This window comes from Capricornis sumatraensis, chromosome 1 (assembly GCF_032405125.1).
Source record: "Capricornis sumatraensis isolate serow.1 chromosome 1, serow.2, whole genome shotgun sequence".
Taxonomy (NCBI): Eukaryota; Metazoa; Chordata; class Mammalia; order Artiodactyla; family Bovidae; genus Capricornis; species Capricornis sumatraensis.
This window is the reverse complement of record NC_091069.1, coordinates 34,757,435-34,772,939: the sequence shown is the minus strand read 5'-3', so window position 1 is coordinate 34,772,939 and position 15,505 is coordinate 34,757,435. Positions and strand designations below refer to the sequence as shown.

The 15,505-nt window shown below is 39.9% G+C and overlaps 1 protein-coding gene across 1 annotated transcript in view; it reads left to right on the top strand.

Moving 5' to 3' along the window:
- The window catches only part of RBKS (ribokinase), a 100,733-nt gene that overhangs the window by 55,734 nt on the left and 29,494 nt on the right, over positions 1-15,505 (top strand). Inside the window, exons 6-7 of the mRNA XM_068976294.1 lie at positions 4,851-4,942; positions 10,038-10,226. Of these exons, the coding sequence (XP_068832395.1) occupies positions 4,851-4,942; positions 10,038-10,226 (281 nt within the window). The remainder of the gene's footprint in view (positions 1-4,850; positions 4,943-10,037; positions 10,227-15,505) is intronic.

The window sequence follows — 15,505 nt, the reverse complement described above, 5'->3', positions numbered from 1 at the left end:
AGCCCACCAGGTTCCTCCATCCCTGGGATTCTCCAGGCAAGAACACTGGAGTGGGTTGCCATTTCCTTCTCCAATGCATGAAAGTGGAAAGTGAAAGGGACGTTGCTCAGTTGTGTCCGACTCTTAGCAATCCCATGGACTGCAGCCCACCAAGCTCCTCCATCCATGGGATTTTCCAGGCAAGAATACTGGAGTGGGGTGCCATTGCCTTCTCCCGCCCACATAAAACACATACACAAGCAACCGTGCACACGTGTGCCTTTGTCTAGTATCCAGCTGGTCCCCGTTTGGTACTTATCATAGCTTAGATTCTATACTATGAGTGGTGCGGGTGTGTGTGTGTTTGAATTTAACGTGTCTTCATTCTCACCTGAGAGAAGTGTATAGTACAGTAGAGTAGCACTGGTTTAGGAGTCATGAAGTATGGCTTTGAATTCAGAATCAAATCACTTACTAAATGGAGGACCTCGTGCAAGTACGTCAGTTCCTCGCACTGGGCCTGTTTCTTGCGTGAAACATGGGAATTGGACTGAGAGCCCTCACATTCCTTTAATGTTGTAATGTGAGAGTGGGCTGATCACAGAGCAGAACAGGCAGAGAATGAAGATCTGTTGAACACTGAGTGTCCTGTCCATTGCCCAGGGCTGGCATAGGTGCTGATCAGCATTATTCCATCTACAAGAAAGATGGTAAAATCATTGTCATCATCCATTGACGACAATCAACCCATTGCCACGGGTTTATTTCACAACTCCCTTATCTCTTTATTGATAAGCAATAAGGTTTGAACTAAACACATTGTACAACTGGATTATATATCAGGTGTTAAAATACAGAGAAGAAAGCTCCCCCTCCATCTTTGTATATACTGTCTCAGAATTTACCAAAATGAAAGCATTGGTTTTACGCAACACCTGCAATGTCAAAAATGACTTGAGATCCCTCCACAGCCCTCTCCTGTCTAAGTCACAGTGTTGTGAGGGAGGCCCACAGCAGAGCTGGTGCCGCAGCTGCTTGTGATGAAATTATGCATGTTGGTTCTGGTCTTTATATCCATTTTAAAGCAAATGGAACATTACAGGAACAATTATAAATAATTGAAATTGTAAGATCGCCAAGAAATTAAATTCTAGGTAGGATACAAAATATCTTTTAATGCCACTTTAGTCCTTTTCCATTTAGCACACCAGGCTTCTTGGCTGACCACCTTGACTTTGATGACATGGTTCAGCACATCACCCAAGCTTCGGGTGTTTTTGTTGCCCAAGTCACAGAGAAGCTCTAGAGTGAGAGACTGCCTAGCCAGTGTTTTGGGTAGCCCAACTGTCCCATGGTTTCTTTACTTACGGTGATGTCTTCTTCTCTGAGCTCGCTCGTAGGCCCTTCTTAACTATCCAGCCTCTGCCTTTCATGCTGACATCATTAAGAGTCAGCTTCATTTTCCTGTCTTTGCCTATACAATTGCCTTCCTGGGCCTCACCAGTTCCTCACTGATATTACTGTGCCAGCCATCAACAGCCTAAGACAATCGGGAGTTTAGTCCATTGTACATAGTAATGAATAATAATTACTGTCGGGTGCCGTCTGTCACCTCTGCAGCTCCAAGTTACTCCACGGCATTGCACATCCTGTGTTCTCTAGTTTCACATGGTTCCAGGATGACATCATTTTTTTTTCCATCTTGACTATTACAAGTTTGCATTCTTCTTTGATGAGCTCCTTCTACTGATTCTTCGTTTTTTCATCATGGTAAAGTATCCATGCTTATTTATGGTAGCATGAGCCAAAGAGGATCCTTTCTTTATGGCAGTTTTTTCCTCCTAAATTTAGTTATTAGTTGGACTCTAACCCTATGTATTCAATTTCTTTTGGTAAGAATGCTTCCCCTTAGTAAGATATAGGCAAGTAAGATTTGACTGGTTTTTATACAGTATTTACAGTCAAATTAAATTGCAGAATTTCTCAATCCAGCCATTATTGCTTAAAATTCAATGTAACTGTTTCTTTAAAATTTTTTTTTTTATTGTGAAAAAGTTCAAATATATGTGAACATATAGAGGATAGTATGGTAAACCCATATATACTATCATTTAGCTTCAACAATTATCAACACTTGGCCAATCTTGTTTCACTTATACCTTGGATCATTTTGAAATGAAACCAAGACATTATCATTTCACTCAGAGTGTACTTGTTTCTTGATGTGAGATATTATATATATTTTAAGAGTTATGTCTTTGCATGGTGTATAGCAGCTACTCTGCTATGGTCAGATTTATTCTCAGCCTTTTGTAACTAATCACATTAATTTAGTGAGTAACCTCTCAGACTTTTTTCTCTTCTGTGCAAGTGTATAAATATAAATACACATATAGTTATATTTTATTTCTTTTGTTTAAAAAAAGAGGGGAATCTTACCACAGACTTTACTATAATAGTTTTTTTTTTTACTTATAAATAAATTATAGAAGTCTTTCTATGACAAAACAGAGATCTGCTTCATTTTTTTGAGTAGCAGTGGGGAGTATTTGTCATAATTTTTTATCTACTCTGATAGATACTTAAGTTTCTTTTGTTTTTTTTCTGTTACAAGCAGAGCTGAATGAACACTACTGTACCTCATCTTTGCAGGCCTGGCTGTGTGTGTGTAGGACAGGTTTAGAAAAGGAATGACTAGATCAAGGCTCTTTTGCAATAAAATGGAACTTTTATAAGAAAAATTACTCTGTCCCATTGTTCCATCCTGACAGCTTGCTCTAACCTGTGCTCAGAGCTGCTGGGTGCAGAATTGAGAATCAGATAGGGTGAGCTATGGTGTTTCAACTCTATGCCTGCAGAAAATAGGGAACAACATATTTGTTTTGAAAACCTAAAAACTAAATGGATGTTTTAGAATGCTGGGCAATGAGGGCCTTTATGCATAATTGACATCTCTGAGACCTTGCTGAAGTGTGTAAACCAATGAGAGAGATTTTTGCCAGGATCCAAACTCCAACAGAAGGCAGACAAGATGGGTGGACAGGCAGGGGTATGGGGCTATGGCTAAAGGACAATATAATCACAGTAATAATCCTTTACTTTTGTACAACACTTTACAGTTTACACAGGGCTTTTACATCCATTTTCTAATTTAAGCTTCACAATAGCCCTGTGTAAAAATATGAGCAGCCAAAAATATACCATAGAATTTCTGTGGGTGGACATTCTAGATTCTAAAATAATGAAAATGTGGGAATAGTGTTGGTCTACAAACCGCTGGTCAACATCCACCGACCAAACCAAAATGTTGAGTAAGACCAAAGAAGGTGCAGCCATACACCAGCTCGCTTCCCCAGGCAGAAGGAGTGGACAGCTTTCACTAGCCATGTGCGGATACACATCTTCCCCAGGAACGTGGATGGATCAGCACCAAACTAACCACGGGAGAGCCACTTGCAGAACTTGTTACTATGCACACTCACTGACCTTACCCCCAGAGAGTCTGATTCAGTGAAGGTGGAGCCTAGAAATCAGGCATTTTAATAAACTCTCCCAGCGAGGCTGATATGCAGCCAAGTTTGTGAACCACTGTTCTAGAAGAGTCTCTGAGGACTGCAGCTAGAGTATTTTACTCTGTGGGTTTATAGTAAATTGGAGTTACTAAACACATAAGTCAGTGGACCTGGGTAAGGAAAAGACGACCAACCAAGAAACCAACACGACACTGTGGTAAAGCAACTATCCTCCAATTAAAAATAAGGTTAAAAAAAGACTGACCAACCTAGTCAGGTATTCTGGTGGATACATAAGTGTTTTGACAGAAGGAGAACTTCCTGTGAATGTAATTTTTAAATACTTTTTTTTAATGTTTACAAAGTTCCACAACAAAGACTATTGTTAAATACTGTGCATTGGCATGGGGGGCTTGTGTTGCTATGAACAGAGTCCTGGCCTAGAGAGGCAACCACTTGAGAAATGTCTAAACCCTAGACTTCAAGCTAGAGGACGCTGGTCGGGAACCCGCTTAACCATCTCCCAGTGTGTGTCCTCAGGCTGACCTCACCTCTCTGAGGCTCACTTTCCTCCTCTGAAAAATGTACTTCCTCTGACACTGTGATGGCTGTGACATTCTCATTTTTCCTCTTTCTGCTGTCCCCATCCATTCTCCCCTTGTAGTCTCCTATTCAGAGCTAGCTCTCAGCCTCTGATTGAATTTCTCCTCCTTTATCAGTCTTTACTTTATGTTCCCAGATTGCCCATAGAAGCCAAGATTGTAAGCGTTTGTATGAATGTGCATGGTTGCCTGAGTACGTGGAATATATTTGTAAGATATTAAAAAAAAATAGGTGCTCAAAACATGCATATGTACATGACCCTCCTACTTACTATCCTTACCAGGAAATTTTTGAGCTCTTCATTGTTTCCTTTCTATCATGTCTTTATTTTTTTCCTGGAAAATGGATTTACGAACTTGCCTTGCAACTAAGTGCTTAAAGTAATCTGCAAAAATGTTCACCAGCCTGCATGTTCACATTTGCACGTGTCCTTTCATGCCACATCATTTAAATTCTTCTTTAATGTTCTTCTTGCTCTTTGCCAGAACTTTGTTACCACCTTAGTTGTAAATACTGATGCTTGCCCTTGGGGCTGAAATGTTGTAAAGTAAAAAGCAGACCAAATGGACATAAGAAGGAATTGATACTAGGCTGTCACGGAGATTGAGAGTCCAAACTTTTCTACATCTATAACTAAGTCGATTTTTTAATCTGCTGGGGAAAATGGTTGTACTTGGGGGTTTCCCTTACTGAATGTTCACAAACGCACCATGTTAAAAATGATAACCACGGAACTCCCTTTTCACTTCTTTGTAGTGAAAACATTGTTCAATCCGGCGCCTGCCATTGCTGACCTGGACCCCGAGTTCTACACCCTCTCGGATGTGTTCTGCTGCAATGAAAGTGAGGTAAGGATGGAAGGTTGTGCTCCTTCCTTGAGCACAAAGGACTTTCATGTATGTGGATAAAGCAAAGAATCCAGGACTAACCACATGAACTGTATTGCATGTGAATTCCTGGGCATAATGAAAACAGATTTTTTTGGTTGACTGGGATGTAGAAAAAAGGAAAGTAGTGAGTCCTAGAAGAAAAAGGATTCCCTGAGTCATACCCATGTTCTGTTTTATTATTTAATCATTCCATAGTCTATGGACTAATTACCATTGGAACTGCCAGAGAGAGCAAACAAAAATATGACACCCAGTTAAACTTGAATTTCAGACAAACAAGAAATAATATACTAAACATACTATAACATTATTTGTTGTTTATCTGAAATTCAAGTTTAACTGAGAGTCCTATATTTTATCAAGCAGAGCTATTAATAATTAACATATAACCCTGTAGCATCTGCTTCGTTCTGTTGTGAAGACCCTGTGACTGCATCGGTAGACAGACACAGGTTCTCCATTGCTGCCATGGGAAGACCTTGGTGGCCACTCCGTTGGGGAACCACCCTCTCAGTCCATCTGAGGGTCATAATGTATATATCTGCATAAAATGTCTATACAGATTCATATCATGCCACTCATTCTGAAGTACTTTAGGGAAAAAATTTCCATGTTTTCCCTTGTATCGACCAGACAGTTTTAGACCAGCACTCACCCCCACCATTGTGAGGCAAGACCCAATGCAACATACAGAGAAAGACAGTTTATAATTAATAAACTGTAATAGTAGTTCTCCACTTGGTATAAAGGCCGAATGGAGGTTTTTAGGATTTCCTGATCTGCCTTTTGGTTAAGTTCATCTCTCAAGAACATAAAGGAAATAAGAAAGAAGACTGCCACAAGGAGAATAATTTTAAGAAGCCACAAATAGGTTATGCAATATTTTTGAGCAACCATCACAGCCAAGCATTGTGTTGGGAAAAAGAAACTGTGGGAGATAGTGGCCATTTCACAATAAGATGTTAGACTAACCTCAACTGCCAAACTGGTTGAGATTTCCCTGTTAGACACTTACAGAGCATCACTGTTTATTCTTCAAACACTCATCACAGCTCGGATTCCTTATTCAATACCTCCGTCTTCTCCTGGAAGGGCATGGACATCTCTTATTCACTGCTGTATCCAATGGCTATCATTGCTGCATAATCGATTACCCTCAAATCCAGTGGCTTACAACAACAGTAACTATTTACGTCCATCATGGTTTCTGTGCATCAGGAATTGAGACAGGACCCAGCATGGTTCGTTTCTCCTCTGTAATATCTGAGGGTCTCAGCTAGAAGACTCAAAGACTGAGGGCTGGAATCATCTAAGGCTTCTTTCACCCACATGCTGGCTGCTGGCCAGAGCACTTCTCCTTGTGGCCTGGGCTTTCTCACAAGATGGAAGTTAGGTTCCCACTAGATCCAGTCTCCTAAGGAAGGGTGAAGGAGAGAGCACAAGAGCCCGGCAGAAGACATGGTAGCTTTTATGTGACTTTTGTAAGTCACACAGCATCTCTTCTAGCCCATTCTAATGATACATAGGAAAGTACACCCTGGTACCCTCTCAACAGAAGATTTTCATTGTCACAGTGTGAAAAGAGCATATACAATGTGATAATATATTGATAGTTATCTTTGGAAATTATCACCTTTTATATTATATTTGGAACATAGTTGGCACCTAGTAAATCCTTATGGAATGAATGAACAAATGAATTGAACTCTGGTCTTTAAGGAAACTGACCTCAAAAACTTCATGGAATAAAAAAAAATTTTTAACTTAACATTCTCATGGATGACTTCTAATCATGATAATCATGTAAATTCATGCTCTAAGATACGCCTTGTGCACCACACACAAACCACTGATACATAAATATAAAAAGAGACAACAAAAACATACTTATAAGCTCAAAAACAAGATAAATAATGCTACAGATCAGAAATGGAACAGAATCACAGAGCATTTAGCCCTGGGTATGCTGTACTCCAACCCCAGAAGCTGGCATTGGTGGCTGGATGGGTAATGGGCACTGAAAGGGTGCTACTCATTGGACCATGGCGCAGTGCCCATGGCTGGAAACCACAAGTGCTGGGCTAAGGCTTCCCTGCTAAGGAAAAAGAGTGGTGGAAGCTGCTATGCCGAGAACACATCGAAGGCTCCCAGCATGTGGAGAGAGGAGAACAGAGAGACTGCCTCAGATCAGAAAGAAAACCAAGCCAGCTGATGACGTAGAGATTGGACGGCCAGTATCGCCAAGAACCCCAGCAGAGGAACTCCCTGTTGTCGATGTAACATCTCGCTCTGGTTTAGAGACCCTTGGGGACCTAGTGGATGCAGCCATTAAACCACTAGAAAGGCAGGGATAGACCTGGTGGGAGTGAGAGCTGCAGACGCTCCACCTCACTGCGAGCAGTGAGCCTGCGGATGGAGAAACGTACTGCTGCAAGAGATCCAGCAGAATCAACAGTCTCAAGAGGAATTTGCCCAAGATGAAATCCAAATAATAAAACAGTGCAAAACAGACTTTAAAATAAGCATGATCAAGATTCTCATTCATAGAAAAAGGAGAACACAGGGAGCTCAACCTGGCACCCTATGACAGCCTAGAAAGGTGAGATGGAGTGGGATGGAGGGGCGGTTCAAGAGAGAGGGAACATAATGTATACTTGCGGCTGATTCACGCTGGTGTTGGCAGAAACCAGCACAACACTGTAAAGCAATTATCCTCCAATTAAATTTTTTTTAAAAAAGAAGAAATTGTGAAAGAAAAACAATTGAAGCGATGGTATGTGAATATGAAAACCAACCAATCAGAAGTCTTGAAAATGAAAAAACAGTCAATGAAAAAATTTTTAAAGCACTCATAGAAAGATAAACATTAAACTGGGATGAAGAATTTGCAAACTGAAAGAGAGTCTTGATCAGTTCACCTGGAGGAAGAAAACTCAATTCTCCTGGAAAACAGTACAGAAAGAAAAATAGTTAACTATTAAAGAGGAAATTAGAGAAATGAAGGACAGCTTGAGAGGCTTCAACATGCGTCAAACTGCACTGAAGGAAGACGAGAATGGAACTGAAGAGAAACTCTAGTAGAGGAAAAACTGCAGGGTGTTTTCTAGAATTGAGAAAAGACATGAGCCCTCAAAACATCAAAAGTATATTAAAAGCACCATATAAAGTAAATAAATATAACTTTCTACTGATGTACATTTTACTGGAACTGTATAAAATCAAGGAGTTTAATAAAGATTAAAATATTTTTAAACAGCTAGAGGAAAAAAGATTACATATAAATATCAAGAATATCCAATACATCATTGCTTATAAAGGGGGAAAATGGAAAAAAATGAAAGTGTCCATGAAAAGGAGAACAGATTTTGTTTAAACTGTAGCATATTTGCAGTATGGAATACAGAGCAGTTTTTTTTTTTAAGCTATATATATCAACACAAATTTTTAAATGTTAAGAGGAAAGCTACATTGCTAAATAATATATGTGGAAGATATCATTTAACTTTTTTAAAGAAAAATATTAGAAGAAAATAAAGTACAATTTAATAAAATAAGGTAAAATTTATTAAAGGTGGGTGGTAAGTACATGAGGATTTATGCATTATTTTTCATGTTCAAGATTTTTTCATTAAAGAATAGCTGTTTAAAAGGTTTTTTAAAAACCACAAGAAATCAATGTTTCTGAAAATGAACCATCCAGCTCAACGTACATAAGTGATCCCAGTAATGAAGATCAATGCAAACCTTCTTTTATATAAAAAGAAAAAAGAAAGTGGCCTCACAGTATAACCCACTCAGACTGAAAGGGTCTATGGAAAAGATCAGGTTGGGGGATACATGGTGAGGTTAGTGAAACCTGTGCTCTTGGGAAAATAGACACTAAGAATGAGCAGACACTGAGATGATTTATAGGCAACAAGAAAGGTTAATCTGGGCACGTTTGGAGCAAGCACAGGAAGGGACAGACCCACTCTTAAGTAAATATAGTATATGATTAAACTGTAACACAGAAAAGACAGAATCTGGCTATAAACTTTTTAAGTCAAAAAGCATCACATGATTCATCTAGTCCAGTGTATTTTCAGCTGCTTATCTCAAAACCATAAAGGTTCCCTGGAGATGCTGGCTGGGTACCTAGTGGGCAAGGAAGCAGGACTGCAGCCCTTCACCCCTACTTCAGCTAGAGACTTGTTTATATTATGGGAGAAACTACTGATCCTGTCCAAGCCCCACATTTTACAGATTTTATGTGACCTGGAGAAGTTTCCACAGTGAGTGAGAGGTGGAGGTCTCTGAATGTCAGCGCATTGCTTTTTCTGCTATATTTCAGAGCCTCTCCTACTGTGCTTCCATCTTCTCAAGCAAAACAAACAGAAGAAATGAATGGTTTGCAAACTAGTAATATGAAAAAGGCATTATGGCCCAAGAGAGGACTAAATGGATTTAGGTGTGAAAGTTATGGGCATGATTTACATCAAAAATCATTGGCAGTGGCCCCTTGCTTCCTTCTTTTCCTCCCTTCCCCCTTCCCTTCTTTCTTTTGTGAAATTCTCTTTGCTTCCCCTAACTCTTTGTTATGAAAATCATCATAAATAAGGAAAAGCTGAATGGGCAATGAATACTCATATCCTCTCCACCTAATCAGTTGTTACTATTTTGCCCCTGTGTGTATTTATTTTTGTTTTGGTTGAATTATTTGAGAGTAAGCTGCAGACATGATCCCTCAACCCTGAACACTTCAGTTTGCATCTCCTAAGAGGAACCACAATACTATTATCACACCTAGGAAAATTATCAGTGATTCTATACTATCATCTAATATTCAGGCCACATTCAAATTTTCCCAGTTGTCTCAGGAACATCTTTTATAGCTTTTTTGTTGTCACTGTTATTATTTCATTTATTTTCCTGAGCCAGTATCCACCAGTGTTTGCCATGGCCTTGGTTGTTATGAAAAAGAAGGGAGACATCTCCTTGAGAAACAGATCTAATCTAGAAGTGGACCCAGTCACTTATTCTCAACACTGTTTCTTTTCTCTTTTGTGTATTTCAGGCTGAGATTCTGACTGGCCTTGAGGTTGGCAGCCCCACAGATGCTGGGAAGGCTGCATTGGTGCTCCTGGAAAGGGGCTGCCAGGTCGTAATCATCACCTTAGGTGCTGAAGGATGTGTGATGCTATCACAGACAGAACCTGTCCCAAAGCACATTCCCACAGAGAAAGTCAAGGCTGTGGATACTACGGTAGGTTTTTCAATTTCAGAATCCTTTTGGCCTTTGAAAATCATCATTTAGTAACTAAGATACCTGCACCTGAATTTTTGGATCATGCGGTAGAGGCCCCAAGAGGTAATATGTTGGAAGAGAAAAACAATCAATCAGGTTGGAGAACTGTATCTTAACCCTCTCTAGCCCACTGTGGGACTTTATACAAGTCCCTTAGCCTCTCTGAATCAGTTCCTTCCATAAAATGAATATCAGTAAAATTATACCCATATTACCTTTATTTGTTCATTCATTGAATAAGCCTTGATTGAATACCTGCTATATGCCAGTCATGTATTAGGTGCATATATATATAGTGATGTACAAGACAAAGTCTCTGCCCTCATGGGGCCAGATTTTTAAACAATAAGCACACTGCCGGATCTTACAAGCCTCTTGCCTAGAATGAAATAGCAAGGAGCACTAGTCACTACTGTATTATATATAGATAATAGATAATATATTTAATTTATTATATATTGTATGTTTTATTATATTTATACAGTATGTTTATTTATTTTGTTGCTTAGGAAAGACTTTAAAATGTGGGTCATTTATCCAAAAAGAAGCTTATGGGCATTTGATAACATTTTAGATACAAATATGCATTGAAATACATAAGTGCAAGGAGTACTTCTATTACATAAAATTATATCCTGAATGCTTTTTAAAATGGGCTTTATCAGGAATTTGGTAAACTATACTTAGCAGTATTATTCTCATCATATTTATTTATTTCTGAAACCACTAGTTTTTCTGCTTTGTCGAGAAAGACAGTAACTTGCATTTGAGAGACTCCGTATTAGTTCTGAACTCAGTCCTCCATTGAGTAAGTGAAGTTGCTCAGTCGTGTCTGACTCTTAGCAATCCCATGAACTGTAGCCTATCATGCTCCTCCTTCCATGGAATTTTCCAGGCAAGAATACTGGAGTGGGTTGCCATTTCCTTCTCCAGGGGATCTTCCCGACCCAGGGATTGAACCCAGGTCTCCCATGTTATAGACAGACGCTTTCCCGTCTGAGCCAACAGGGCAGTCCTCTTTTAGACTAAAACTATTCCAGGTCCTGAACTAGAGCAGAAGAGTTTGTTCTCTTTTGCTGAAAATAAAACAAAGGGTCCTTGCAAAGCTGTCGGACCTCTGGCTGCCGAGAAGTGGCTCAGCCTCTGCTTTCAGCACCTGTGTCAGTCACAACTCCAGAAGCACAACCTAAATGACTTAACTCAGAACAAGGGATGTATCTGGTGCACATAAGTAGAACATTCAAAGAGGCAGAATGCAGAGACTAAACCGTGTCCTCAGGACTCACTTGTTCACCCTTGCCTGTCAGCTCTGCTTGCCTTGTGGTGGGCTTTGAGCTCAGACCGGCATCCTCTGGGTGGTAGACCCTAGCAGCCCCCTTCCCGCACTGTGTCTCACATCATGATCCCATCCCCGATGTCAAATGAAAATCAAAGAGCTCTTTTCAGAGGATGGGAAGTGAATACTGATCAGGGAAGGCCACCTGTGCCCACCACAGAACATTCATGTGGAAATGCACTGCTTGGGTATAGGACTGATTGGAGAAACTAGCCTTGGAAATGTTCAAATTGGAATCAATAGTAATAATGCTCAGTAATTTCATGTTGAAGAATTGGCTTTCACAGATCAGGATGGATTATAACTTTGAGCATCAAAGTGCACACATATAGCCGCGTGCACCAAGGTTTTCACACTTCATTGATACTGTCTTGTGCCCTTTCATTTGGTTTCTGAGCTCCTGCAGATAATTTTTAAGGTTCAGGAAAGGTGAGAGACAGTGATAGTTTAGAGAAAAGAGATTACTTAATACTTGGAGGCAAGAGAGAGAAGATGAGATCAGGAAGATCAGGGTGCTGGATCAGGATTGACAAGTTTTTTCTGTGAAAGGCCAGGTGGTAGAGTTTTAGGCTTTATATGCCATATGCATACATGCTGTGTTACAACCACCCAGCACTATCATGGTAACATGAAAGCATCTGTAAACAACTTTGTATGCTCTTGAAATTAAGTTAATATTAATCTAAACTAGGTTAAGTTAAGGTGTTCATTGGAATCACCAACTAACTACAATTGCTAAGAACAAAAAAGAAAAAATCAAGATAGTTAAATGGTACACTGGAAAATATCTATTAAACACAAAGGAAGACAGTAATGGAGGGACAGAGGAATAAAGATACTGAAAGATATGCTGTTGTAAACTGGGATAAAACTAAGACCGAGGAAGATATAGGGTTCAGGAAACAGGTGATGCAACTTGATACTGAAGAATTTATTTGCAGGGCATCATTGGAGAAACAGACATAGAGAACAGACTTATGGACATGGGGAGAGGGGAGGAGAGGGTGAAATGTATGGAGAGAGTAACATGGAAACTTACATTACCATATGTAAAATAGAGAGCCAACAGGAATTTGCTGTATGCCTCAGAAAACCCAAACAGGGGCTCTGTATCAATCTAGAGGGATGGGATGGGGAGGGAGGTGGAAGGGAGGTTCAAAGGGAGAGGATATACCTATGGCTGATTCATGTTGAGGTTTGACAGAAAACAACAAAATTCTGTAAAGCAATTATCCTTCAATTAAAAAATAAACTAATTAAAAAGAGAGAGAGAGAGAGAAGTCAGTGACACTGAAGGAAAGGTCCAGGACAATAGCTATGAGGAAACACCATCCTCAGTGAGTCCAGATTAGAGCAGGAGCTTAGCGGGCTCTTCCATTCCAGAAGGAATGTCTTCCAGAAACAAAAAAGAAACAAGGAAAAAGAAAGAAATAGTGGAATATCCAGCTATCCAGTGTGTTTGAATATGCCCAGAGATTTTTAGCTCTCTTGCAGAATTTGAGGGTGAAACAATAATTAATTAATCAAGCATGGAGATTATAATCATATTGTGAAAATGGAAAGATAAAGTGAGTGTGTATTTGCATGCACATCAGGGAAGATAAGAGAACTAAATGCTCATCCTCCTTAGCTAGAATTCAACAGATAATATCTAAAACAGACTTTTAAAAAAACCACACAGTATAAACACTCCAAGAAATAGAAGATAAAAACAGAGGAAAGCAACAAAAGAATTTAAAGTATTTCCTTTACAGAAATGGGAATGGAGAGGAATGGGGCATTTACACTTTAAGCTTTGTCTTTTAGTGTACATCCACTATGTATATGGATGGCTTGGATTTTTTTTTTTAATGGCAAACCACAATGAGGTCCCATTTCACACTCACTAGGATGGCCATAATCAAAAACAGATAATAGCAACTCTGGACTAAGATGTGAGAAATCAGAAGCCTCAAACATTGCCTGCAGGAATGCAAGATGATGTAGCCACTTTGGAAAACGCTATGGAAGTGCTTCAAAAAGTTAAATTTAGAATTACAACAGACTCAGCAATTCTCCTTCCAGGTATATAGCCAAAAGAGATAAAAATTTATATTACAGAGAACCTTATCTACAAGTGTTCACACAGCAGTATTCATAAAAGACCAAAATTGGAAACAAACCAAATTTCATCAGCTGATATAAATGGATAAACAAATTGTGGTAGACACATATGATAGAATATTATTCAGCCAAAGAAGGGAATCCTGATACATGCTATGGCATGGATAAACATCTGAAACATTACACTAAGTGAAAGAAGGTAGGCATAAAAGGCTACATATTGTAGCCTTCATATAAATTCACTTCAATTTTATATGAGATATCCAGAGTAGGTAAATCTATAGAAACAGAAAGTGGATTGACAGTTACTAGAGGGTGGAGAAAGGGGAGTGACTGCTAATGGGTATAGGGGTTCCTCTTGGGGTGATAAAAAAATGTCCTAGAATTAGATAGTGCTGATGGTTGCACAACCCGGTTGCTGTTGCTTCTAAGTCGCGCCAGTCGTGTCCAACTCTGTGCGACCCCATAGATGGCAGCCCACCAGGCTCCCCCGTCCCTGGAATTCTCCAGACAAGAACACTGGAGTGGGTTGCCACTTCCTTCTCCAATGCATGAAAGTGAAAAGTGAAAGTCAAGTTGCTCAGTCGTGTCCGACTCTCAGCGACCCTGTGGACTGCAGCCTACCAGGCTCCTCCGCCCATGGGATTTTCCAGGCAAGAGTACTGGAGTGGGTTGCCATTGCCTTCCCCAGCACATCCCTGTGGATATACTCAAAATCACTGAATTGTGCACTTTTTAAGGGTGAATTTTATGGTATATGTATTTATCTCTTAATTGAGAAAACAAAGAACAGACAAAAATAACAAAAAGCTACTTCACTAATGGATACTCTTGTGATAAAGAATCTTTCACTTAATTGCTCTACTAAATCTACTGAATGGGCACTCAACATCCCCTCCCCAACCCCAAGCAACGGAGGTGCCACAGGAATCAAGGGTAGTTATTTTCTGGGCGTAGAATCTCCCTCAAGCTTTTGTACTGTCTTTCTCCTCTCATCCAGCGCTCTGATTATTAAAACTCTTGCTTGTTCTGCACACAACTGTTCAGCTTCTTCATAAGCCTAGTAAAGATGAGCTAATTCACCTGGTGAGGTGAGGAACTCCCAGGGAGGCATTTTCTTCTGAATAAATGGGCTCCTTCACTTTCTTGTCAGGAGGGTATTACTGGCTCTCAGGCGGTTTGTAACCTTCTTTCTCCCTTTTCTCCTCCTCCTCATCCATTACACCTTAGCAAAAAATCCTGCTGTGCAACCTAAATAGAGCCAACTTTTTCATTTTCCAGTCATATCTCAGTAAAGCTTGGGGGGAATTCAGTACATCAGGAATGGCATGGATGATGGAAACCTCTTTAGTTAGTAGGCACGTTGTCCACTGGAGCCAGCCAGCCCTAGAAGGAGCCATCGCCCCCTCTACACCAGGCCTCTGCAGGCTGCTATGTTCGGTTTTGCCTCAGTGTTAATAGTTGGATGTATCACTTCTATTTTTAATCCGTTTTTGCCGTTGTACTAGAGTGAGAGGGTGGCAATAGCTGCAGATGTCCTCAGCTCAGTTTGGAAGACGAGACAGATGTGTCTCTTATCCCATCTCTGGCACTCATGTCCTTGCTCAGGTCCTTCCAACCTGAAGGTCAGGAGCTTGCTTTCTTGTGTTCATGACTGCACTGAACATTCCACTGTCAGAGTTACACACATATAAGCATGGTGATACTGTAGGATTATTGTGACCGTGTGAAATAACATATTGTAACATTAATTATCCTTGGTCTGTCGACTCTGTAAAATTCCTGATTTACAAGTTTC